The sequence below is a fragment of the Panthera pardus genome, unplaced genomic scaffold, assembly GCF_024362965.1.
Source record: "Panthera pardus isolate Hobbes unplaced genomic scaffold, ASM2436296v1 HiC_scaffold_15, whole genome shotgun sequence".
Lineage (NCBI taxonomy): Eukaryota > Metazoa > Chordata > Mammalia > Carnivora > Felidae > Panthera > Panthera pardus.
This window is the reverse complement of record NW_026526710.1, coordinates 10614650-10640769: the sequence shown is the minus strand read 5'-3', so window position 1 is coordinate 10640769 and position 26120 is coordinate 10614650. Positions and strand designations below refer to the sequence as shown.

General features: G+C 45.5%; 1 protein-coding gene across 1 annotated transcript in view; it reads right to left on the bottom strand.

Moving 5' to 3' along the window:
- Positions 1-8373: 8373 nt before the first annotated feature.
- Positions 8374-26120, bottom strand: part of CCDC60 (coiled-coil domain containing 60) — a 162088-nt gene continuing 144341 nt past the window's right edge. The window contains exons 8-14 of the mRNA XM_019467310.2: positions 21206-21290; positions 17846-17917; positions 15241-15303; positions 14484-14606; positions 12469-12600; positions 10500-10689; positions 8374-8781 (exon numbers count right to left, since the gene is read on the bottom strand). Of these exons, the coding sequence (XP_019322855.2) occupies positions 8680-8781; positions 10500-10689; positions 12469-12600; positions 14484-14606; positions 15241-15303; positions 17846-17917; positions 21206-21290 (767 nt within the window). The 3' untranslated portion in view covers positions 8374-8679. The remainder of the gene's footprint in view (positions 8782-10499; positions 10690-12468; positions 12601-14483; positions 14607-15240; positions 15304-17845; positions 17918-21205; positions 21291-26120) is intronic.

Here is a 26120-nt window from a genome sequence, read left to right as displayed (position 1 = left end):
TGTGTATTGAGTTCTTACTAAGAGCTGGAGGCTTTATACGTGTTGTCTTACTGATCCCTTGGTGGTATAGCCATGTTACAGATGACTTGTGTAGAAGTGAAGATATCTCCTGAGGTCATGCAGCTAGTGAGAGCACAGTTCAGATCTGAACTTTCTTCATCTGACACCAGGATCTTCTCTCTTAACCATCATGCTGTAGGGCCATCATTTAACCCTTCTGCATTTAAGCCTTCTGCATCTAATTCTGGAGGATAGGGTCTAGATGTCTCTATTTTTATAACTCTGGCATCTTACACATGGCCTGCCACAGGTGGGTGCTTGAGCTCAAGTAGATGACGAGATCTCACCTGGTTCAAATGCTCCATGAACATCAGTGAGCTGCCTCTTCCCACCTCCCACCCACCAAATTTTTGCTTTCTCTCCCCTTAACTCCTTTCTTCCAGTTGTCGTCTCCAGGACTTGTTTTTCAATCAGTGTGAATCATTCCCTACCTTCACATACCTGTTCCCATGAACACCTTCTTCAAATGAGTGTGAAATTGAAAATTTGCCCCAATTTCCAGTGTTTCTTTTTCACCTCTGTTCCTAGATTTGTGGGACTTTGGGAAACAAGGTGCCTCATAAAGCACCTTACACAGTATCATGTCCTCCAGCCTCCAGTTCTTGGTGAGAAGAATTTCACATTCTTGCTATGAGTTTAAATCTTCAGAAAAGGTTCTGGCATTGCTAATTTCTCTATTTGGAAGACCTGTTGCCTTTTTGTGGAGCCCCAAATAACAAATCTGGATTCTCCCTGGCGACGAGGGCACATTGCTTAAAAGAGTCAAAGACTTTCTCTGAAATTTGTGAAGAAGGGCATTGTCATTCAAATTGCCACCAAAAGAGCAGATGTTGGTTAAGCGAGAAGGATGATAATGCTAATTTGCCTAGTTCTCGAGAAGGATGATAATGCTAATTTGCCTAGTTCTCGTAACTGAGTGTTTTTAGTTGTAAGTAACAGGAAACCCAGACTCAACTATTGAAATAATGAGAGAGGCTGTATCACCTCATCTCACATTGCAAAAGTCCAAACTAACCTAATTCTCTTGGCTGTGCCCTCTATTGGCAGTAAGATGCCTGCACAATTCTGGACCTATGTGATAACCTCCAGGGGGAGGAAAGGCTGTTTTCCCAGTGTGTCTGTCTTTCAGGAGAAAGAGAAACCTTTTTCAGAAGCCTCCTTTTGCAACTCATTGGTAAGACTCATGGGTCACATGATCATTTATAAATCAATCCTGGCATGGGGAATGAGATTACCAGTATAGATTTAGACCGATCAGGGTTTACCCTGATTCACATGGGGAGGAGGGGTAGACACCTGTACAAAATTAGGACCCCTTTAGCAAAAGAAGAATGGGAGCTGGCTGTTGGGTAGCATTAATAGTAATGGATATAGTCCCAAAGGGCAAGTGAGGAAGACTTTTCATGGGAACACAGAAGATGGACTGGGAAAAGGATGGAAGGAGGGTATTAAGTGATGGGAGAGCCTCTGCTGTTTAATAGTAATCTTGTCCCAAGCTTTGAAAGTATCTTTTTGTCACTTTTAAAAGTCTGAGGTAAATGGAATGCCTCGGCTCTACTCTCCCTAACATGGTGAGTCATGGTAGTAGACGTGTTTGTGCTGGTTTTGCTTCAGTACACTAAGCTTCTGGTTTATTTCTTATACCATTAGTCCCCAGCTTTGTCAGGATGGGTAGTTTTGATTTGGCATATCTGCCACCTCATGGACATCCGTATTTCCCAGAAGGCAGTAAATATCTGAGGATCCTTCATGAAGCTGACCCTGATGATGGCTTTTCTCACAGTCATCCATGCGTCCATCTGCTCCTCCACCCAGCCATCCATCTACCCATTTATCTACTCATCTATCCATCCATTCATCCATCATTCATACATTCATTCATTCGTCCATTTATCTATCGATCCATCCATTCACCCAACCATCCATCTACTCATCCATCCATCATTCATTCATTCATTCATTCATCCACCCAGTCATCCATATACCTATCTATCTACTCAACCATCCATCCATCTAACCATCCTTCTGTCCATCCATCCACCCAACCATCCATCCATCCATCCAGTTGATGCCAGGAATCCTAAGAAAGGTGCTGGGGATATATTGATGAATAAAGCAGATTCAGTCCTTGCCCTCATGGACCTAAGTCTAGCTGGGGAGACAGACAATAAACAAGCAAATAAACAGAAATTTGGGGAGCTGTTTTGACACTAGAACTGAAAGGACGTTAGGACGCTGTCCCCCACAGTGTGAGCGAATGTGGCTCCTATGCTCAGTCTCCCAGGCTAGTGAGGTGAAGAAAGCTCGAGGATCAGAAAGCCAGGTCCACGCCTCAAGTTACTGGGTATGTCCTGTCTTTGAAATGTGAGTAAGACCTGCTTTGCACATCTCAGAGGATTGCTTTGAAGATCATAGGGTATTAATGGATGTGAACATCCTTTGACAGATGTAAATGTTTTTTTTTTTTAACTTATCACTAAAGCTGTGGCTCTGCCCCCATGGAAAGATGACCAATATGAATCCCAACACAAAAGCCTCTATATAAGTAGAGAGGCAGTGAAATATAGCGAAAACAATATTGCAAAATCTCAAGACAACGAGAATTTGAATTCTGGATCCATTGCTTGAAAGTATGTGACTTAGGCAAGCCACTTTACTTTGCCGAGTCTCCACTTTTTTCATCTGTAAAATGAGAGTAAACACAATAATGCCAACCTCCTAGGGTGATTACAAGGATTCAACCAGTGAATGAATAGGAATTAATGATATAATGTCTGGCCTAGTCAGTCAGAAAATTATCCCTTTTATTAAATTTTTACTCTGCCTCATCTGTATATGGCTTCCCCTGGCTACCTCTGGGACTCAAAACAGGGGAGGACACTCAACCTCAGCCATGCAGAGTGAGACTCAAGGACTGAAATGAGTGGTTTGGGTAAAGAGGGAAATGTTGTGGGAGTGGTTTTATTTTTTATTTGTTTAAAGTCTATTTATTTCAAGAGACAGAGAGTGAGCAAGGAAAGGGCAGCAAGAGGGAGAGAGAGAATCCCAAGCAGGCTCTGCACTATCAATGATGAGCCCAATGTAGGTCTCAAACTCACAAGCAACGAGATCATGACCTGAACCAAAATCAAGAGTTGGATGCCTAACTGGTGCCCCGTGGGAGTGGTTTTAAAGTTAGCTTAGGCTTTCATTCCAGTATTTCTAGTTGGTCATATCTTTTGGTCCAGGTCCTTCCTGATCTGGGATCCATGAAAAATGTCAAGACAGGATGGTGATGACAGTGCAACTCTTGGTTTCCATGGTACGAAACTCCATGGTAGGAAACTTTCCTCCTTCATGTGAAGTAGGAAGATGATGAAGTGAGATCACCACCAAGATAAATGAATGCAAAAGTTTGTATATAAGGCTCAGTATTTGCGTTAAAAATTAAAAAAGGAGATTCACCCAAATTATGTAGCTTTGGGCAAGTTCCTCAACTTTTCTGCACCCCAGTTTCCTCTACTGTAAATATCAGAGTGATACTGAGAGCTGCTCTCAGGATAACTAAGATTAACATGCAAGGCACTTAGAACTATACCTGGAGTACAGTAAGCACAGAATAAGTGCTACATTTTAATTTATTTATTTTTGGCTTGTATAGGCACAGAGTGACTCTGGAAGATACACAAGCTACTAGGTACGGTGAGGTTGCCTTTCTCGATGGTAGTGGGGTCTGAGGTCTGGAGGGGAAAGAAATACTATTTAGCATATGTCCTTTTGTGGTGTTAGAATTTTTAACACATGCATACATTCCTTTTCCCCATTTCCTTTAAAAAATAATGTTTATTTATTTTTGAGAGAGAGAGAGAGAGAGAGAGAGAGAAAGAAAGAGAGCGAGCCTGAGCAGGGGAGGGGCAGAGAGAGAGGGAGACATGGAACCCGAAGCAGGCTCCAGGCTCTGAGGTGCCAGCACAAAGCCTGACATGGGACTCGAACTCACGAACCATGAGATCATGACCTGAGCTGAAGTCGGATGCTTACCTGACTGAGCCACCCAGGCACCCCCACTTTCCCCATTTCCTAAAGGAAATGTAAGATTCCCTAACTATTGTGAGTAGTGCAAAAAAACCTTTTGTCTACATATTTACCATATTATTTTCACCAGCTCTCCGTCTCAGGTTTTTTTAATTTTTATTTATTTTTAATTTTTTTTAACGTTTATTTATTTTTGAGACAGAGAGAGACAGAGCATGAATGGGGGAGGGTCAGAGAGAGGGAGACACAGAATCCGAAACAGGCTCCAGGCTCTGAGCTGTCAGCACAGAGCCCGACGCGGGGCTCGAACTCACAGACCGCGAGATCATGACCTGAGCCGAAGTCGGCCGCTTAACCGACTGAGCCACCCAGGCGCCCCTCCCTGTCTCAGGTTTTAGGGAAAACTAGAAAATTCCCTTTCTTCCTTCAGTTTACGCTCTAACAGGGGTCAGTAAATTATAGCCCGTGGCCCAAATCTCGGTGTAGTCTGTTTTATACGACCTCCAGTATAAGAATGGTTTTTATATTTTTAAAGGGCTACACATATACAAAGAATATGCAACAGATATTTACTCTCTGCTCCTTTACAGAAAAAGCTTCTGTGAGGGCACATATGGTTTTTAAAACTCTCAGGATAGCCACCCAGGTGGCCTGGTCCGAGCAGCAGGACAGTGGATCCTGGTCACCTGGCAGAGGCTTGACGCATAGTAGGTGCTTAATTATGATTCTGATGAAGATGCTCACAGCAAAACTTACTTCTCCCTGTGGCTCTTTGAGCCTATGATCTGGGAGGTGATGTATTCTTTCCTCCTAGTCCCCAGTCTATCCTAGCTGTCAAATGTCTTTCTTGTTTGAGTAAATACTCCTTGTCTAAGCAGAATGGTCTTGTTGTTGCTCTTAATGCTTGCCTTCTTCCTTTTTGGCAGAGGGTTCTGTTCCTCTGACTAGCATGATGGGAGTGTAATGTTGATACCGACCACTAGATGGAGCTACAGCTCTGAGAACTAGGCTCAGAAAGCCGCCAGCAGGAGGGCCCAGTGTCTTGTGATTTTCGGCATCTCCCCAGCCCAAAACAGATATGTTCGGGACTTGGCTCCTCCACTTACCGGCTGTGTGATTGTTGGCAGATGACTTTAAGGTTTGGTATCTTTACTATCCTTACTTGTAAAATGTGGATTCGAACAATGCCCACCTAAGAGCGACGCTGTGAACATCAGCTCAGCTATTACTGGAGTATATTTTCTTATTTGCACACTGTGGAATGCGCTGCAGCTGTAAATAAATACAATGCCAGGAAGTCCTGCCAGTAGAGCTGTTTCTTTGGTATTTCAAAAGCAAGATAACTTTTGTGACCCCCTCGTCTCATACGGTGAGGACTGGGATCAGAGAGGGCAGCGGTGGAGGTCGGGAGGGAATTCAGAGTCAGTAGGACACTTTTGGGAGGCTCGATTTCATCGTCTCTAAAGCAGGTGAGCCTGGCCTTGCAGAATCGTGAAGATGAAATGAGATAATCCATGTCAGGTGTTTTCCACAGTGTCTGCAGCAAAGCAGTCCCTCAGTCAATGCTAGGTTGTGAGTGGGTTGCTTGATGCTCTTGTCCGTCTGTCCTCAAGGCCTTCTGTGTCTTCTCCTCTCCTAACCTCTCCTCCCACTTCCTGCTTTAGCCATCAGGGCCCATGCGATGTTGGTGTCATATTTCTATCTCCACTGCACCCTCTCTCCTGAGTTTCAGATCCTTCCACTTGATATTCCCACTCAATATGCTCAAAACAGAACATTCAGAACTTTCTTTTCTTCCTTTCCTCCTGGTACATTAAAGGCACCATCCTCCACGCGGAGATCTAAGCTGGAAAGCCAGACATGATTCCTGACACTCTGCCTTCTGCCTGCTTGTCACTCACCACACCAGGTTCTGTTGATTCTTTTAAAGAGACTTTCATTCCCCACTGCCATTGCTCTCCCTGCAATCACTGTGACAGCCTTATCTTAGCTCCCTGCTTTCTGCCTTGCACTTACACGGTAGCCTTTTCTTTTTTCCTGAATACAAATCTGATTATTCCCCTGCTCAGAATCCTTCTGTGGCTCCCTATTGCCAGTAAGTTGGTCTTAACCTCATAACATGGCCTAGAAACCATCTCCAAATTTGTCTCTACCTCCCTCCAGTTTCCCTCCTCCATTTCCCTACCCTGTCAACCTGATCTTACAGTTTAGTCAGACCTTGTTATTTTAGTTTCTCAAATGACATCAATTTTCTTTTTGCCTCTAAGCCACTGTGCACGCTCTTCTCTGTACCTGGAACATTCTTCCCTCCCTCCTTCCCTTTCTCTACCTGGAGCCCACTCATCTTACAGGTATAATCACCTTCTCTAGAAAACCTTTCCTGACATCTCAAGTATGAGTTGAGACCCACTCCCTCCTACCACCCCCAGCCCTATGTCCCCTGGGATGTTCTTGTACTTGCTTTAATTGAGCACCATTGTGCTGATTCTCTAGCGTAATTAAGCATCACCTGACATTTGAGAGATGTATGAGATATATATCAATTTGGCAGAGTCCCATCCCCTGTCTAGTGGGGGGCCAAATGTACATACAGGATTTCTGTAAATCTAGAGAGCTTATGGAATAGTAGTCTGTTTCTGACTTTCTGCTCCTACTAAACTCTTTACTGTGTTCATTTCTGAGTCCCTCAAGCCCTTTCTTTACCCCCAGGTAGACCCAGATGTAGAACATAGCCTTTCTTCCTATTTCCTCAAAACATCACTCACAGATGACACTTGAGTGTGTGATAGAAATGACTGAAGATCCAAGGTGATACAGTGGAGGGGGTTGGTTTGGTTGGTAGTTCTTGGCCAGCCCCACCTTGGGGGCTTTTCCCTGGTTGGTTTTCTCCCTAGTTTCCTTCTCACTCTGTTACTCAGCCCCCTTCCCTTCTTCCTCTCTTTTTCCTCCCTTGGTTCCTCTCCTTTATTCTCTCCTCCCCCTCACCTAAATTCCTGTTTAATACAAAGAGGTTTGGAATCTCTTAACTTCGCAGACTTCTTATAGGCAGTGTCTCAACTTTGCACCTCATGGCTTGTCAAGGTATCACGTTAACAAAGGATGTCAGTGTGAAGAGACGTGTGATGCTATGCAATCCCTATGCCCATCCCATTGCCTATGCAATCCCATTGCCAATCCCATTTGACTTGTCTGTCTCCATGTAACATCCAAGACAGCAGGGACCTTGTTTGCTTTGGTCATTGCTGTATCTTCAGAACCTAGAACTTGGTTGATGCATATTGGACTCTCAGTAAACATTCTTTGAATGAATGAGTAAATGATTGACTAGGTGAACAGAAAAAAAAGATGTTGCTTACACTGAAAAATAGTTCTGGTTCCACACTCCTCCCTCCCTTCCAGATCATAATGAAGAGATGTGGAAGGCCAGCCTATGTGAGTGCTCTGCCAATCTGGGAATAAGAGCAAATCAAGTCCAGTTGTTTAATCATTAATCAGCTGGGCCATCAGTGAGAGTTAAAATGACTACAGGTTCTATAACTTAGTGAGAATATAGGTAAGCATAAGACTAAAGTGAGAAAAGAGGTAAAATGGTGATGAGTCCATACACAGTTTGAGATGACAGGAAGTTGAGCTTCCTTATGCAAGCAAGAGCACCAGAAATATATGAGGACTATTAAGGTGGAGATTTTCTTGCACACCATTTGCCTTGTTGGGGAATGAATGCCCTATCCATCCATCCATCCATCCATCCTCCCATCCATCCTCCCATCCATCCACCCATCCATTCATCTACCCACCTATCCCGCTATCCATCTGTTGCCTATACTTAATGTTGAGAAATACGCTGTAGCTCCAATGGTGGTAAATGGGGACAACATCACCATTCCCTACTTAACCAAGTTATTGTGAGAATTTAAATGATATTATCAGGCAGAGGCACCTGGGTGGCTCGGTTGAGCATCCGACTTCAGCTCAGGTCATGATCTCATGGTCCGTGAGCTCAAGCCCTGCATCAGGCTCGCTGCTGTCAGCTCAGAACCTGGAGCCTGCTTTGGATTCTGTGTCTCCCTTTCTGTCTCCACCCCTCCCCCACTTTGGAGCGTTCCCTCTCTCTCTCTCTCTCAAAAATAAATAAACATTAAAAAACATAAATGATATTATCAGGCAATAAAATTTCACCCAACACTGGGGGCCTATTGCATAATGAAAGCTCAATAAATGGTAACTATGGTCATTATTAGGATCTGAATATCACACCCAAATTCCACAGCTCCAACTCTTTCCCAGCCAGACACCAAATATTCAGCTCCATTTTATTAGCCAGAATTTGAGGAAGAGGAGTAAGGTAAAGGAATCTGGAGAGGGAGTGGGTAGAGTCAGACTGGACCAATGAGGAACAGACACTGGGAGTTTGAGGTGGGGTGTGAGGTTCAGAGGAGTTTCCACCTGGGAGTATCTCCCTCTAGAATGTTGCCGGAAGTCAGTCTCATATATTCTAGTGGGTATTCATGAGAGTAGATAGGAAGGAAGAACCCGGATAGGAAGCAAGGATACTGTGTAGTCTAGTCCTCCTCCACTGGGACAGCTGGTTGACCCAGGCCCAGTCTATGTCCGGAGACTGTGGGATCGGATGGGGATATTGATCCGGGTCTGCAGCCAGTTGATATAATCCTCTTGAGACATATGGATGATGTGTTCACGTACAAACTGTGGGGAAAACACAGTGGCAACTCAGATTTGGTCTGAAAGCTAGACTCCCTTTCCTGCCCCACCTCCAAGATCCTAGAATATGTGTGATTGAGGTTGGTGGCTCCAGGATACCTTTAACCATGCACATACTCATAATGCCTGGAGCATCATGATAGGGGTTGTTCTCTCAAGAAAAGAACACCTTTCCAGCTTCCTGGTTCATCAGACTAAGCCCCTTTTTGTCACTGTTGACCCAGAGAAATTTTGGGAGAGCAGGAAAACCCAGCTGTCTGCATTTTTCTTTCTGTCTTACTTTAATATCTTTTTAAAAAGTCATTTGTCCTTATACTTTTTTTGGTTTGTAGCCTTCTTTGAGAACTGATGATAACTTGCTTCCAGGAAAGGTTTAAGATACAAAATGTAGAATTTCATATAGGCTCTAGGATTAAGAGACCCCCACATTCTGTGATGTTCTCACTGGGAGAGGAACATGCTAAATTTTACTAGCCAGGGTGGTGAACTCACCTCAGAGAATGGGGGAGCATCCATACCCCCTTTATCTTACCCACTCAGAGATTGCCTCTTCTATACCCCCATAGCTGGCAGGTGGAAAGTGGACCCCATAACTGGCAAGTGGGGAGTGGAGAGTTACCCTCGAGTTAGTTTTGGACTAGCCTACCAGTCCTTCCTGAAGGAGCTTCACAAGATGTGGGGAGTAGAGTCTGGACCTAGGGATTTGTCCACAGGGTTATCCCCCATCCCCGGACTCCTCACCTTGCACCCACATATAATCACCCAGGTCAGCCTGTGGGAGCGCCAGTCTGGCATGAAAACACCCAGAGGACTGAGAATTCCACCACTAGAGTCCCATCTTTATCTTGAGACATTGAAAGCCCTGTGAAAATGTATGTATGCCATGGGGTGAAATTAAGGAAGTCACTGTTAATCTCTATTAATACCTTAGGATGGAATCCCTTCCTCTCCTCCTATTTGCTGATGCCTTTTGATGCCCTAGGAATGTCTAGAGTGGGTAGTGATGATAAACTATCATTAAAAACCATTCAGTGGCTTCCCTGCAGCCTCAAGATGAAGACTTAAATCCTTAACTTGACTTTCAAAAGTCTGCCCAGACTGCGCAGTCCCCTTATAACCTTGCACCTCCTTGCTTGCTTCCTCCCCAACCTATTGACTGCCTAGGAGTCCCTCACACAAGTCAAGTTCTGTTTCAGCTTAAAAGTCACCTTCCCCACTCATCCTAGTTAAGATAGGTCCGCTGTACATTTACCTTAAATCAGTGCTCCTTAAACTTTATTGTGCATACAAATCACCTGGGATCTCATTTACATGTAGGTTCTGCATTGGTTTAAAGCCTGAGAGTCCAGATTTCTAATAAGCACACAGGTGAGGTCTATGCTGCTGTTTCACGGGCCAGATTTAGAGTGCTTCTTCTTATTATCACCAGTTCCTTTATTCATGTGTCCATTTACTGATGTGTCTCCAAAGCCTCCAAGTTTCCCCAGGGGGCACCATTTACATAGACTATAATGTCCCCTGGATTTGAAACCACCAAGGTCATGTGATAATCCCTCGCCTGTTAGATGATGAGCTCCGTGAAGGCAGAGACCTTATGTCTTTTTAATTGTGTGTGCAGCACTTAAATGGTGCCTGGATGTTGAGAGATGACTGAATGAGGACACTGGAGGCACAGTGAGGATGGGAAAGGACACAGTAGTTACCTCGATAGCCACAGCGATGTCCGGAGAGCACAGTTCCCAGATTCTCAGGTCTTGTAGCACTTTCAGGAGGACATGGGGCCTGATCCTGAGGTCTAGGTTTTCCCCAAACTTCTGTAGTTTCGCCAGGATCTTTTTGGCAGGGCGGAAATTCTTCAGATCTTTGGGGAGTTTGGACAGCAGATCAAAGTACCTTCAATTCCCAATCCCAAGAAGAGAGAGCCAGTTAGGAACCTGCTGGGGGGTGGGTCTGAGTATCTTAGAGCTTCCACCCCCACTTTCTCTTTCTACCACTCATGTGATACCTCCAGGGCAGCACGTCTTCACCTGGGAGGCTTGCCTCCATCCGAAATGTAAACAGCCAGCAGATCAGGCAAGTCTTTTTATTTTTTTAGGGGTGGTAAAAGCTGGAGCATGATTTGCATCTCATTAAAAAAACAAATTAAGGGCATGCTTTAAAGCATTTATGATTTTTCTATCAAGCAGACAATGTGAAAAGCTAGAAGGAAGGAAGGGGCACTGAGATTTTGGATGCTTCTCTTTTGAGGGCTAATCAGGCCAGGAGGACATGGGCATATCTGTGGGATACCTGCCAGGATGCAAGGGGCTCTTAAACACAAGATGGAAGAGGAGGAGGGGGAGGGGGAAAAGAGAGGGGGAGGGGGAGGAGGAAGGGGAAGTGTGTGTGTATTTTCTATGTCTCTGATAGTGAGTAAGCTTGGACCACAGCTTTGTGTGTTTCAGTGGGTTTAGAAAACATTTCTGAATGCTGCAGCAGTCTGAGGGTAGTTTGGTAATCTATTCTTGAGATGGTGGGAACAAGGTAGATTCCTACCTAGAGGTGGTTCAGGTGTGACCAGGGTTTAAGGCAGGAGACGGCATCTCTTTAAAAAAGAAAAAAGGTGGGGCGCCTGGGTGGCTCAGTTGGTTAAGCGTCCAGCTTCAGCTCAGGTCATGAACCCACAGTTCATGAGTTCCAGCCCCGTGTCAGGCTCTGTGCTGACAGCTCAGAGCCTGGAGCCTGTGTCTCCCTCTCTCTGCCTCTCCCTGCCCCTCCTCACACTCTGCTTTCTCTCTCTCTCAAAAATAAATAAACATTAAAAATTTTTTTAAAAGAAAAAAGGTCCCCCCTCCATATAGATGAATCAATTGTAGAGAAATTTGAAGAAGAAACTGATCATTTACCGTGTACTTTGGGCTACTCGTATTGCTTTGTATTTTATATTTTGTGGTGTAGATTCATATATTTATTTGTGTCTCCTTGTAAGCTCCCATTCTACATTATTAAAATCATGGAAAGGATCCTGGGTACATGCTTAGACTTTCTCATCTTACTCTGAGATCTTGATTTACTCACCCTGCCATGATGGGGTGCATGGCAGACTCTAATTCTGTATCTTAGATGAGCACAGAGACTGGGGTCAGACAGGGGTTTAAATCTTTATGTTTTCTTGTTTACAAAGTGAGTATTAATATGTAACTTTCAGGATTTTTGTGGGGAACAAAATAAACAATGTAGGAAAATTTCTTAGGTTAGTGTCTGCCACCCAGTAACTGCTCAGTCCATGTTGTTTTTTCTTGTATTTATATTATAACCCCATGCTGGGGCACAGTGTTTCTAGGATATGCCTTCCTGGTTTTATATCCTTAAAGGGTCAACTTATTTGGAGAATGTAGGGATTGCCCCATAAACCTCACAGTCTGTAGGAATTTTCATGTGGTTTGCCTCATCTGCATTTTCCAAGAGGCTAGCAAATTAGTCCATATTTGATAGTCTGATCCAGACCGAAAATAAATATGGAGAATACAGTTGTTGGATTGTCTGTGGTTCAGGAACTGAGGGGTTCTTGCCTGACAGCCTGTCTATGGCCAAGAATTGTCTTGATCAAATGTGATTTTCCAACAACAGCCCCTTTCCCCTTCCCTCTTCCCCCTGTCAAAGACCATCTTATCTGACTCCGGGGATCTTTACCAGTGGTCTGCAATTTCTTCTGCGTCTCCTTTTATCATGGAGACTTGATGCCTCATTTTTGCTATATCCTTTTTAAAATCGGAGACAAAGACAAAAGAATGGAACTTCTGGAGACCTCTCTCTTCTTGGCGCCTGCGTCACAGGATGTATGAAAAAGAGGAAGATCAGACCCCCTTCTTCTTTATCCATCCCAGTTGCCCTTTGAGATCTGACTTAAACACCTTTTTCTCTATGAAGTCCTCAGCCCCTCACTCTTCAGTTTACAATGTGGCTCAGGCCACAAGATGACACAGCTCTCTCCAAGGTCCTGAAACGCTCTTTTCTTGCGAAACCCAGTCACCTTTTATCATTCTCTCCCTACTTTATATTGTATTTACACAGCTTTCTAATCTGTAAAATGGAAGATAATAATGATCCTAGCTCTCAGAGGTGAGGATTAAGTGATACAATGTGTGCGAAGTGCGGAGCTTAGTGCCAGATGCACAGTAGGTGTTTAACTCAGGTTGGTTCCTCTCTTCCCCACTCCTCTTACTGTTTTGGGCATATGCCCTAGCTCTCTAAGGAGACTTTGCATTGTAACTATAACCAGTGCATTCACCTATATATGACTTTCAATGGCTTTTCGTTTCACTTGGAATAAGGTTCCCTGAGTAACTTGCTCTCTAAGGCTCTGGATTATCCAGTCTCTACAGCATTTTCCAGCTCAGCATTTTATGCTTTAGCTCATGAACAAAGTTCTGAGATAAAGTTCAACCTCTATAGCTGGGCTAGCAAGACCTTTTATGATCTGGCCTCTGTCTCTCTGGTTACCTTGAAAGCAACCTGAACCCCAGCCACACCTGACTAATGGCAGTTCCTGGTCCCCTGTGCCCCTTCTGGCCTTTGAGACTTTGCTGTTGCTTTTCCCTGGAGCTCCTGTCCCTCCTTCCCACTTTGCGTGTGACTCTCTGAGTTCAAATTCCATCTTTACTACTTAACCACTGGGTGACCTTGTCTTGACAAGACATTTTTGAGCCCACTTTTCTCATCCATAAAATGGGTCTAATAACAGCACCTATTTCCTAGAATTGTTGTAAGGACTCAGTGATGACTACAAAGCTGGTGGGTACATATCAGGTGCTCTGGAAATCTCACCAATTTTTATGAAACAGAAGATGTTGTTTCCTCCAGGAAGACATTTCCGATTGCTGCCTCAGGCTAGGCAAGACATCCTTCCCCTGTGTTCCCTTAGCCCCCTGCTCACTCTCATGTTGGCTGTCATCAGCCTGTCTGGTCATTGTCTGGTTACTTGTCTGGATTCTTCACTAGCCTGGGGGCTCCCAGAAGGTGGGACAAGTCATCTCTGAAACGGTGGCCCTGAACCCTAACCCCTCCATACTGAAAGGGTGAGAGAGCACAGGGTGACCGTGCAACTTTCATCGAATGGATGAGTTCATTGGGGGTGAATGGTCACCGCAGTCAAGGGGTAGGCTGGGAAGGGAGACAGTTATTGGGTAGTCAGCATAGGAAAGAGAGGCTTCCAGTAGCCCACCGGTGCTCTTAAAATCAAGTTCCAAGCCTTAAGTGTGGCATTCATGGCTGTGCATAATGCAGTTCTCACTCCTCACTTCTCTCTCTTCTGCAGATTTTCCATGTCCCTTCCCGACTTGGAGCTTTGTATGTACTTAGCCTGCTGCTGGTGTACATCGCCAGCTCCTCCTCATCTGTCAAGGCTCAGCCTGAAGTCACCTCCTTAGAGAAGTCCTCCTGGATTACCCGAACTAAATTAGTTCCTCATGGTTTCTCTCTCTCATAGTACCCTGTCTCTTCCTGTATAGCAATGATTATAATTTGTACCTATATATTTATAAATATAGTTACTTGTTTCCGCCCATATTTTCCAGGAGACTGTAAGCTCCCTGAGCGCAGGAAATATGTCCTTACTCCCTGCTAAGCCCCAGCACCTGGCATTAGTGGGCATATGGTGGGTACTAGATGAATGTCCTTTGGATGAAGGGATATATGTGTGCCCTTACTTCATGAGGATTTCCATCTTGTCCTGAAGACAGAAGCCGGCTTCCTGGGCCACGCTGTAAAACTTTGCCCTGATGGTGTTGCACACGCCACTCTTGCACTGGATAATGTCCCGGTTGGTACGGCTGTAGACACAGATAAGAAGGGCTTAGGGGACAGGGTGCAAGATCAGAGCCATGATGCGGCGCTCCCTGGGCCTCAAGGTGTTCTGCAGTGGAATGCTATCTCAGCATTCCCCTGGATATAGGAAGGACAGATCTTCCCAATATCAAGCTGGTGGTTCAGGCTTTATTAAATAAGTCCACAGGGAGACATCTGGTCACCTGAGCCCAGTGAATGTTAAGGACAGTGAGATGAAAATGGAATTTGGAGCTGGGAGACTCCAGTTCAAACTCCAGTACCACTACTTCTTAGCTATGTGGCCTCAGGCAAGACATCTCACCTGGCCAGGTTTCAGTTTGCTCCTCTGTAGGATGGGATAACACTCCTGCCTCATAGGATTGGTTTTGAGGAATAAGCACGATGGTGAATATGGAATGCTTCACCCAGTGCCTGGCACAGAGGAGGAATTTTTTGCCGTTGTCTGCATTGGCACCTTGGCCATGAGTCCCTTTCCCTGGGCAACCCTTGTCTTTAAGCAATGTGTATGACTTTGGGGAGTCTGGTCTGCATTGGGTTGTTTCCATACCCCTGGGAAGATAGAGGATGTGATTACCATAGTCGCTTTGGCCAGTTTGTTCCGCTGCCCGTCTGGCTTACCTTTTAGACTTCTTCTGGATGAGCAGAGTGTGGCTTTCTCCACTTGTACTGCTAGATCTTTCACTGAAACACAAAGGGATGGTTTCAAGTTGCCTGGAGCCTGCTTTTCACAGAAAGGGTGTCTTCGGGGCTCCTATGACACCTGTTAGCCTCCAGAATTCGGGTAAGGGAAGTGGCTCTAATCAAAGGACCAGTCATAGAACTCAGTGTATATTGTTCTCAGTGTATATTGGCCCTTGCTTCTACCCATGTCCTCTGCCTGGAGGGTCCTTCTTGTTTCTTCTCCACTTTCTCAAATCCAACCCTGTTTCATGGTCTACAGCAAGTTCTACCTGCTCTGAGTCTTGTAGTCTGACTTTGACCTTCTGTCTCTGCATATTGTCAGGATGACATATTTTCTGGATCCCAGTTTCATCTGTACAAAATTGATCTTTCCTTCTGGAGGACAAGTTCACTTGGGGCCCTTCCATTTTTCTCTCTACACCAACTGGCATGTAAGCTGGGGCTGAGTGCAGATTTGGGGAAGGGATAGTCAAGTCTTTCTAGTCATGATGTCGATTTTCCCAAACCCAGACTGCTTCTTCATTCAAGGATTGTCTTATCTAAACTGGACCCTGAGCTGAACACTCGCTTCACTTGATTTTGGAGGCAGACAGAGCTGGCTCCAGAGCCCATCCCTGGCACCACCAGCTCCCAGTCTGTGGGCAAGCAACTCAGCTCAGGATCATCAGTGTCCTCATCTGTGATCAGTCAGCTCTCATGACATTGAACCCTTCCCAGGTATGGGCTGATTTAATTCCTTGAGTGGCTACTCCCTCCTGTGACTTTGCCTGGTCAGAGTTTCTAGAAGGGGTGAAGCTCCATTGTGCATGCCTGTCCCTCCCCTGCACCTTCTCTTGTGTCCTACTTTAGTGGTCTGGTCCTTCAACATCAGTGTTTCTCACCTTCTATCTTGCCCTGTCTCCCTTTGTTTCTACAAAATGCTTGGAAGACTTACTTGATTGCCTTATCTGTGTGGTTCTGTTTTTCTTATCCCTGTGATGTGCTGCTGACCCTTCCCTTCTGGCCCTGTAGTGCCTGGAACTTCTTTAGGTAGGCCTGCCATTTCCCAAACCCCTCTCCGCAGGAAAGGTCCTAACCTTTGCTGCTTTTCCCCAGAGGCTCAGGGGACTGGATCTAGAGGTCTTAGCCCTGGTAGGTGATGGATTGAGCCCTTATCCCACCTTACTGGGATGCAGGCCCCAGGAATAGTACCCAGAAACCCTTGTGTTTGGATTCCAACCAGCAGCCCCAACCCCTGCAGATGCATTCTTTGGGAGAGTGGGTTGGCTTTGACCTTCCTCCTGATGGTCTGGAAGGTGGCTCTCTTCTTTTCTAGGGCTGATAGTGTGACTCGGGGGACGTGGGAGGTGAGGGAAGTAGTGGCATTCACTGTGATAAACAAGCGAACAGAAGTAAATAACAAAGGACCCTTTGCCTGTCTCTATCTCCCTTTTCCTTGGCCCTCCTTGAGGTTCAGCCATACTGATTTCTGCTCAATGCCTCTATGCTTCCTCCTGTCTCAGGCTCTTTGTACATGCTATTCATTTTTCTTGGAACACGATTCCCATCTATCCCAGCCATAGGCTAGCTAAGTCTTCTTTTCTTCAGGTTTCAGCTTAAATGTCAAACTCAGTTTTGGGCCCGTGGTGCTCAACATTCACCCAATCCTCCTTACTTTTCCTTCAGAACACTTTCCATAGTCATGATTATATGGCTAACTCTGTGGGATTATTTAATAAAGACATGGCTCTCCCATTAGACCAGTGATTCTTAACCAAAGGCAGGATTCAAGGAGCCCATGAATGCAGATGGAAAAAAGGTCACATCTTTATTTCAACTAGCCTTTAGTAGGAATGGAAATCGCATGTATTTGCACCTTGCGTCACAATTGTGGCAGATATTTTGAAAGATCATTTATACTCAGCACTAATCTAAAATTATAGTAGTTATTAGATGTGCTAAGTCTTATTATATAACTCACTGCTAAAGAAGCTCATAGATTACTATATCCCACATTTGGTTGTAATGTCATAACCTGTATTACTACAGATTTCTTTGTAAACTTTTGTTATTTACAGCATGGACTTAAAGGCATTTTTCTGAAAGGAGTCCTCAGACTGCCAGAGGGTCCGTGGCACACGAAAAAGTTATGGCTTCAGTCCAGATAGTGAGATTTATGATAGCAGACTGTTGAATCCCTCCAAACCTAGCACGGTTTCTGGCACACATGGGGATTGATGAGTATACTTCAGATGAATAAACGAAATGGGGGCAGACCTCCCTTCCCTCATTACAAGTTGCTCAAGTAAAGAGGGAAAGGGCAGTCCTGTAACACATCCTCCTTGCTTCATATCCCTCTACTACAGGAAGATTTTTAACTTTATGATATTCACTTTGGGATGTGGGGAGAGACATCTGGATACCACCCCACCCCGCCCCCCGCAGGAATTAAGAAGCTTATTTCTAATGAAGAAGGAAAAAGTCCCTCCTCCCTGCCCCACCTTCTATAGTCTGGTAAGGGGCATCTCTGCAATGGTCCCTGTAACTGTGGGGTGTCTCCTACCTTGATTTGCGGGTGGTCTGCACGTCTTTATAGGCAGAATCACTCTTGGTTTGTTTGAGCATTGACAAGATACTGCAAAGCAAGATGGGTCTCTTAATAAGGCCTTCAACGTACGGTGCCCTGGAGGCAGTCAGTATCTGTGGGAGGATTCTCTTTCGAGAGCAGGGATCCTTAGACTTTATGGGGCATAGGAATCACCTGGAGACCTGGAGAGATTGCTGCTAATACAGAGCCATACTCCCAGAGATTTGGGTATGTTAGGCCTGGAGCGAGGCCCCAGAAGCTGCATTTAAAAACCACACACACACACACACACACACACACACACACACACACACACACACTTCTGATACTGGTGTGCAGAGACCACATTTTGAAACCTTAGAATTTCTCAACATACTGTGAAATAGTGTTCACTTGGAGTGCTTGTTAAAAAATAAAGTTTCCTCTGGAGATTCCGATTCAGTGGTTCTGAGATGAAGACTAAAAATTTGTATCTTTAACAAGCATCCAGCTGATTCTGATCCCCAGAGACACTTAGAAAATACTGCTAGGGGCGCCTGGGTGGCTAAGTTGGTTGGGCATCTGACTTCAGCTCAGGTCATAATCTCGTGGTTTGTGGGTTCGAGCCCCACTTCAGGCTCTGTGCTGACAGCTCAGAGTCTGGAGCCTGCTTCGGATTCTGTGGCTCCCTCTCTCTCTGCCCCTCCCCCACTCCCTTCTGTCTGTCTCTCGAAAATAAATAAACATTAAAAAAAATTTTTTTTAAAGGAAATACTGCTAGCAGAGTTTTAAGAAAATGTCATCTTCCTAGGTGATGTTATGGTCTGAATGTTTGCATCCCCCTGAACTCATCTGTTGAAATCTTAATCCCCAAGGTGAGGATATTAGGAGGTGGGGGCATTTGTGAGATGATTAGCTATGAAGTCAGAGCCCTCATGATTGGAATTAGCACCCTCACAAAAGAAACCCCAGGGAGCTCCCTTCCCCCATGCGAGGTTACAGTGAGAAGACGGCCATCTGTGGCGAGGACTGCCATCTATGGGGGAGGCCCTTGCCAGACACCGACTCGGCTGGAACCTTGATCTTGGACTTCCCAGCCTCCAGAACTGCGAGGAATAAATACCTATTGTTTGTAAGCCACCCCGTCTGTGGCATTTTTGTTACAGCAGCCTGAACAGGACTAAGATGGCCAGAGGGCAGTCTGGCTTTGAGGCTGGGGGCTGATCCAGTTGGCTTTTAGGGGTTCTTAAAAACCCCAGAATTCTCTGTCATCCCTGCTGGGAACAGATGTGGGGCCTAAATTGAAAAAGGAATCCAGATTCTAAAGCGAGGAGGACAAAAGAAAATGTGCAGCTTTTCTTAACTGTCTCTCTACAGCTCTAAAGAGAAGCCTCCAATATCTGCTGCCTCAGGGAGAGATTAGGGAGATTTTTCTCCCAGAGGAGTTGAAGATGGGACATCTCAACAGGTTCTCGCTCTTGTAACCATGGTTATTGTATCACTGAAGTGAACACAGAGGCCATGCGGTGAGTTTTGTGTTCTCGCGTGGTTCTGTCTTTTGAGCACCTTATGCATGTCAGTCATCGCCCTTCTTCTCCATCCGTGTGGTGGGGCGTTGGTAATGGGTAGCTATTAATACACCCGCCTCAGCAACATGCTGCGAAGATTCTGTGGGACGCCACGTGTGAAACAAAAGTACCACCAACACCATCACGGCGGTCATCATGTATTGAATGCTTACGATATGCTAGGCAGGTGCTAATATTAATATGTTAAATGCATTATTTCAGCTAATTCTCATTGAAATAGACGTTATTTCCACAAGTATAATATTTTACAAAGATAAGGCTATGTAGTTCTCACTACATCTCTTTGAGGTAGGTTGTTAATGAGTCTCATTTTACAGAATTGGAATCAGTCTCAGAGAGGTGAAGCAACTTGCTCGACATCACACAGCAATTAAATCATGGGGACGGAGATTGACCCTAGCCTCCTTGGTTCCGAGGCCAACGCTTCGAGGCCACACAGTCTCATTCTATAGACGAGAAAACTGAGGTTTAGAGAAAGGCTACGTTGACCTGTTCCGGGTTTCAGATGCATGTCAGTCTGACTCCAATGCCAGTGTTCATGCCATGAGTTCTTACAAAGGAGAGAGACCCGGGGAGCTGATGCTTCATGATTAGCGTCTGTCTCCAACGCTGATACATCAGTAACAGCGGCCAGGGCCTGAAGGGCTGGCATTGTCTCTGGATGCCTCCCGAGTGCCACCCTCCGAGCCCCGATGCCAGTTGAGGCAGCAGCAGACAGATTCGTCTTTAGCAAGCAGTGGCGGGTGTGATGCATGTGAAAGTGCTCAGTGAACTGTAATTATGGTAATAACAATAACCAATAAGTCATAGCCGGCATCCCAGTAGGCTGAAAGCGATGAAGAACCTCTTCCAGTGTGTCATTTATTTTCAGGAAGTCATTTGCTTACTCAGAAGGATCTGTACTTGGGAAGGGAACTCCGGCTCTAGCTTGCCTGCTCTCTGAGGCTTTTCGAGGTCGGAAGTCCCATGGATAAGGCTTCCCGCCAGGAGGAGGACACTTCAGCTTCAAGTGCAGCGCCACGAGCCAGTCTCTTAGGGTGGAAACCAGATCCTGGAAGTGGCCTCTGAGGTCCCCAGACAGGCTGATGCCTCTCTCCATCCCATTCTGGCCGCACTTCAGTCCTTGAAGGCGCCATGGTCCCTCCTCACCATGTTTGCACATGTGCTGCCTGAAATGTTCATCTGTCTCCTCACCCCGCCCCCCCAAACTTTGGCCGGGTAGCTCTTTTTCATGCCTCATCCACAATCTCTTAGAGTCTCTTCCTTGGAGGGAACTTCTCTGATCCTCATCCACATCCCAGACTAGATCACATTTCCCTAGTATTCACCCTCTTAGTCCGAGCTTCCCTTTTATAACGCTTCCTGTAATAATTGGTACCTAGTCTCTACATGGTCATAAATATTCAGTAAAAGAGTGGATGAATAACCTTACAACTCCTGGGAAGCAGGGTAGCATGGTGGTTAAGAGGATGCTTTTTGGAATTAGAAGGATCTGCTTTTGAGTTGTGCCCTTACCGTTCGTTGGCTGGGTGACCTTGAACAAGTTACTTAGCCTCTCTGAGCCTCATTTTCTCATTTGTAAAATAAAGACCACAGTATCTTCCTTAGAGGGTTGTTGTAAGAACCCAGGGAGGTGATATACATGAACAAAGTACATAGCTCAGTGCTTGTCACAGAGAAAATATTAAGGATTCAGAACTGCTGTGGCTAATGTTATCACTGTTATTCTGATATCCTGCATTTGCCCCAGGGGTCAAGAGAACAATACCTGGGCGCTTTTTTGTGCATCCCATTTTCCATTATGACTGTCCTCCGGGCATCTTCCCGAACCATCTCCAGGAGCTTCTGCAGATCTGATGGGAACATGAGAGGTCATTGTCCAGAGGGCAGGCGGGGCTGGTATCCCCTCCACTTCTGTGTGTGGGGAGCTGGAGAGGGTAGATCGGGGTCTAGGCAGCCCACAGCGTTTGGCAGGTTATACACCCGGTGTTATCTCCCTGCTTACAACCAGTGACTCATCGTTTTCCTTCTGGACAGCATCTACATTTCCTCCAAGTGGCTTCTCAGGCTTTGCAGGGTCTGGCTGCTTGTTTTCTCTCCTGTCTCATCTCACTCCCCTCCCCGACCTTAAACTCTAGTGTAGCCAGAGACAAAACGGTTTCCAATTCTCAGAAGAAATCGTCTTGTTCAGGAAACCCTCTCTGATCCCACAGACCTGATGTGGCAACCTGGTGACCCACAGGCTGAATCTAGCTCACAGGTTTTGTTTGATTTGATGCAGATACCCAGCTTTTCAAACTGGAAGGCTTCACATAAAAATCCAGACCACCCGCTCCCCTGTAAAAGACTCTGAGATGGGGTTCATTCTTGCTGCACGCTGCCGGTGGCCATTGGGCAGGTGTGCACACTCGGGCTGCCCCATTTCTCCTGCCTCTAGTGGACTTTTCCCTGCATACTTAATATTGTTGCTGTTTTCTATAGGGTAGAAATACATCTTTGTACCTGACTGTTAGGGGTTGAAGTGTGTCTTCCCAAAAGATACGTGGATGTCCTAATCACCCAGTATCTCAGAACGTGAACTATTCACATTCTTGTTTGGAAACAGAGACATTGCAGGTATAATTAGTTAAGTTAAGATGAGGTCACACTGCAGTAGAGTGGCATCTTAATCCAATATGACTGGTGTCCTTATAGCAAGAGGGGACAGACACTCAGGGAGAGGATGGCCTGTGATGGCAGAGGCAGATTGGATTGACAGTGCCTCTAGAGCCAAGTGCCGAGGGTTGCCAGCTACTGTCAGAAGCTAGAAGAGGCAAGGAAGGATTCCCCACCCTACAGGTTCTGGAGGAAGCATAGCCCCATGACACCCTGATTTTGGATTCCAGCCTCTAGAACTGTGTAAGACAATAAATTCCTGTTGTTTTCAACCTTCCGGTTCATGGTACTTCATGACGCAGCCCTGAGAAACTAATATTAGAAAATGAACTGTACTTGGAGCGGGACAGTAGAAATCCTACATGTTTTATATGGATACAGATTTGCAAGTACCTGGCACTGTGCTTGTCATCGAGGGTTCTCAGTCACCATTTGCTGGGTAAATAAGTGAATGGCTAAGGAGAGAAAAAGAGGGAAGGACTTGGAAGAACTTGAGCTAGATTTGGGGGTTCAGCGAAGGAGGACAGTGCCAGTGGGGACCCTTTTCACCCTTTGTCAGGTGCCTATAGTCAACTCAAGTGCAGGTCTCAAAAGCCATACCTAGAAGAACGAGGCCCAGTGCTTGCTATGGCCATTTGTGTCCAGCCTTGTTTATGAATGCAGTCAGTGGGTGCTTAGGGCAAGGGCGCTCCCCTTCAATGACCTTGGAGCCATCTAGGTTGTGAACAACACCCTCATTCAGCCATTTTCTACTCCACCTTCTTCATTCTCAAGTAATCTATCTTCCCAGTAATTTGAGGGCATGATTCCATTTGACCTGAATCTGATCTTCCTCGTTGTCTTGTCACACCCACCTCCCCTACTGCTGCACATCCCAGAATCCTTGGGGAGTGTCTAGAAGCCTATGAGTAAGGCACCTGTAGCTGGTTCCTCCACTTTCTTCCCATCTCCTCAGAACCAAGGAGCAACATCTGACTGCTCCCCCACTCCTGCCCCCACTCACAAGCAAGCCAGCCTAGGGGTGGGTGGATACCAGCAAATGACCCTAGTGACCTGGCACGTCAGGCAGCTTTCCTAGAGAATCATATAGAAGGCTCCTCGCTCTCTTAATGCACCGAAAAAAATTTTTTTTTTTTCTGCTTGCCAATAATGTGTCTGGGAATGTATGGTGCCCAACCAAAATCAGGCTCCATTCATCATGTACCTGAGTTTGGTTACATGTGAATTAGAATAAAGCCTGGGGGTTTGGAGGCCCACATCTACGCCTCATGGCTACCTGGGAGAAGATACTTGTTTGGAAGGGGATCAGGTGCCACAAAATAGGATTTCCCTGAGGAAGACGGTCCTGGAATGGATGCCCACACTCAGAGGAACCTGCTCAGTCCTGAGTCCCCAGAGCCATGGAGAGGACACTACCCATTGCTCACAGACAATGGCATCCTGTGTTTTCGAGTGCTAAATCACACTGCCAAAGAAAAAAAATTCTGACTTCTGTCCTCCACCTTCCATCTACTGCCTGTCCACACAGCTCACTCTTGAGTGACAAAACTCATTCCTTCCTCTTTAGGGGAAAATGGAGGAGGTCTTTTTGTTGTATGGGGTTGGGTTCTGGTGGAACGTTAGCCACCGTGGGATGCATCTTTTCTGGGTTGCTATTTAAGTGAGTTTCTCCTCTTACAGTTCCAAGACTGGGAGCCTCAAGACTGGCAGCAGGAATGGCCTGGGCTTTGGTTTCTCGAGAATCCCCTTGCCATTGATTTGGGGAGGGGATCAGTCCATGGAGAGGCCACAACCTGCTGTCTCCAGTGATTTGCCTCCACAAAGACTTCATTATGCAGCCAGCCCTGGAAATTAGACCTTGGTCAAATGGTGTCTCTCAGAATAGGATTCATGAATTCAGAATAAATTTGAGAAGGTTTTAGAAGGCAGTGAAAGTCTGGGAAATTAATCTACGTTTGTCAAGGCTCTGACAAATGGGATGAGGATAAGGTATAAATAGAGGGGAAGGGTGAGGAGGTAGAAATAGAAAGACTTTCTTTTTGGGACATAGATATCTGGTGGAAACGCATCTCCTGGTCATTGTTGTGCACCTGCGGTGTGCCAGGCTCAAGGTGAATAAGACGTCATTGTTCTACACCAGCAGGGAGCTCACATTCCTTTCCCCCCCTCTTCCTTAGTAATAGAAACATGTGCATGTGCACGCACGCACGCGCGCGCGCATGTGTGTGTGTGTGTGTGTGTGTGTGTGTGTTTATGTGTGTGAGGGTAAGCATTTACTAGACCTGTTGTCCAACAACTTTGCAGCTAGGTGTGCCCCTGTGACTAAATTCTGGGCACTAAGAGTTTAGTAGAAATGTTGCATGGAGCTTCTGAAAAGATTGCTTCAATTCAGCTGGGAGTGAGCAATTTCCTACTTCACCTGCTTTCTTCTGCTTCCAGCCTAGCATGTGGCTGTGATGGCTGGCATTCTAGCCATTTTAGATCGTAAAGTGATGCTGAGAATCATGGCAAAGAAAGACAGAAGGAAGCAGGTTTCCTGATGACCTTTTGGAGCCATACCAGCTGTGGACTGGTCTTCTTTAATCTGTAAGAAATATAAATATCTTTCTTAAGCTACTATTTTTCAGATTGCTGTATCTAGCCAAAAGGAGTTCCTGATACACTGAGATACAATTGTAAGTTAAATTAAGTACTCAATAAAACCAAATAAAAGTACTAAGGGAAATGACAGGGAGGGAACCCAGGAGAGTCAGAGAAGACTTCACAGGGAACATTTGAGTTGGGTCTTGAAGGTTAACTAGGAGTCCACCAGACTAAAGTGTCACAGGTTAAAGGGCATTGCAGACAGAGGACAACATGAGAGAATGAGCGTTGTTTAAGAAGAGGAAAGCTATTTGTTGAGGTTGGAGTGCTTGGTGGAAGGTATGAAGTGGCGAAAGCTGAGCCTATTGTAACAGCTTGGGACAAGATCAGATGCACAGTTTTAGAGGCAGTGGGGAGTCTTGAAAGATGTTAAGCTGGGCAACACTGCATCAGATTTTTTTTTAAGTTTATCTATTTATTTTTGAGACAGAGAGAGTAAACAGGGGAGGTGCAGAGAGAGGGAGAGAGAATCCCGAGCAGGCTTTGCACAGTCAGCATGGAGCCCGATGGGGGGCTTGAACTCACGAACCATGAGATCATGACCAGAGCCAAAATCCAGAGTTGGATGCTTAACCAACTGAGCCACTTAGGCACTCCTACGTCAGATTTTTAAGTTAGAAAGTTCCTTCTGGCTCAACATGGAGAAGAATCCATGGGCAAGTGAAGGCAAGACAGGAAGCAGGGAGACTAGGAAGCTGTTGCTGTCATGTAGGTGAGAGGTAATGAGGCTGTGGACCTGGGGGTTCCAAACTCAGGTACCAAGAAGGGTCAGGTACCGGGATAGATGACATGAGCTAGTGTAAGAAAAATCAAATTTTGTGTGACTTGAGGGCTAGACTGGATTTCCTGGGTTCAAATTCTGGCCTCATCACTTATTAGATGTGTGACTTTGGTCAGATAATTTAATCTCTCTGTACCCCACTTTTCTCATCTACAAAAAGGCATAAAATTGTGAGGACTCATTGAATTTACATGCAAATATATACATACACATAAGTGTGAATTTATATATGTACACAGTATGTATATAGCAGAAGCTAGAATAGTGCCTGATACGTAAAAGTCTTCTTAAGCATTAACTCTTGTACTGTCATCATCGTCATGATCATCATCATCCTTATTCTAAGGAAAATAGTAGGGCACATGAGATGATAAACGGCCATGCACTTGGCCAATTGGGAACAATGATTGGGGGTAATAGGGAGTGGTGGGGATTGTGGAAAACTAGCCAGCACGTGCCCCCCCTAAGAGGGGCAGCTCCATTTGGATGTAGTGCATGGTTGCGGGTCCACTCTTGCCACAGTGGTGGTGGTGGGTTTTTAATCAAAATTTTTCCGTAAAATCTCTCAATCTTAGAATATCACCCCAGTTTTTTTTTTAAACAA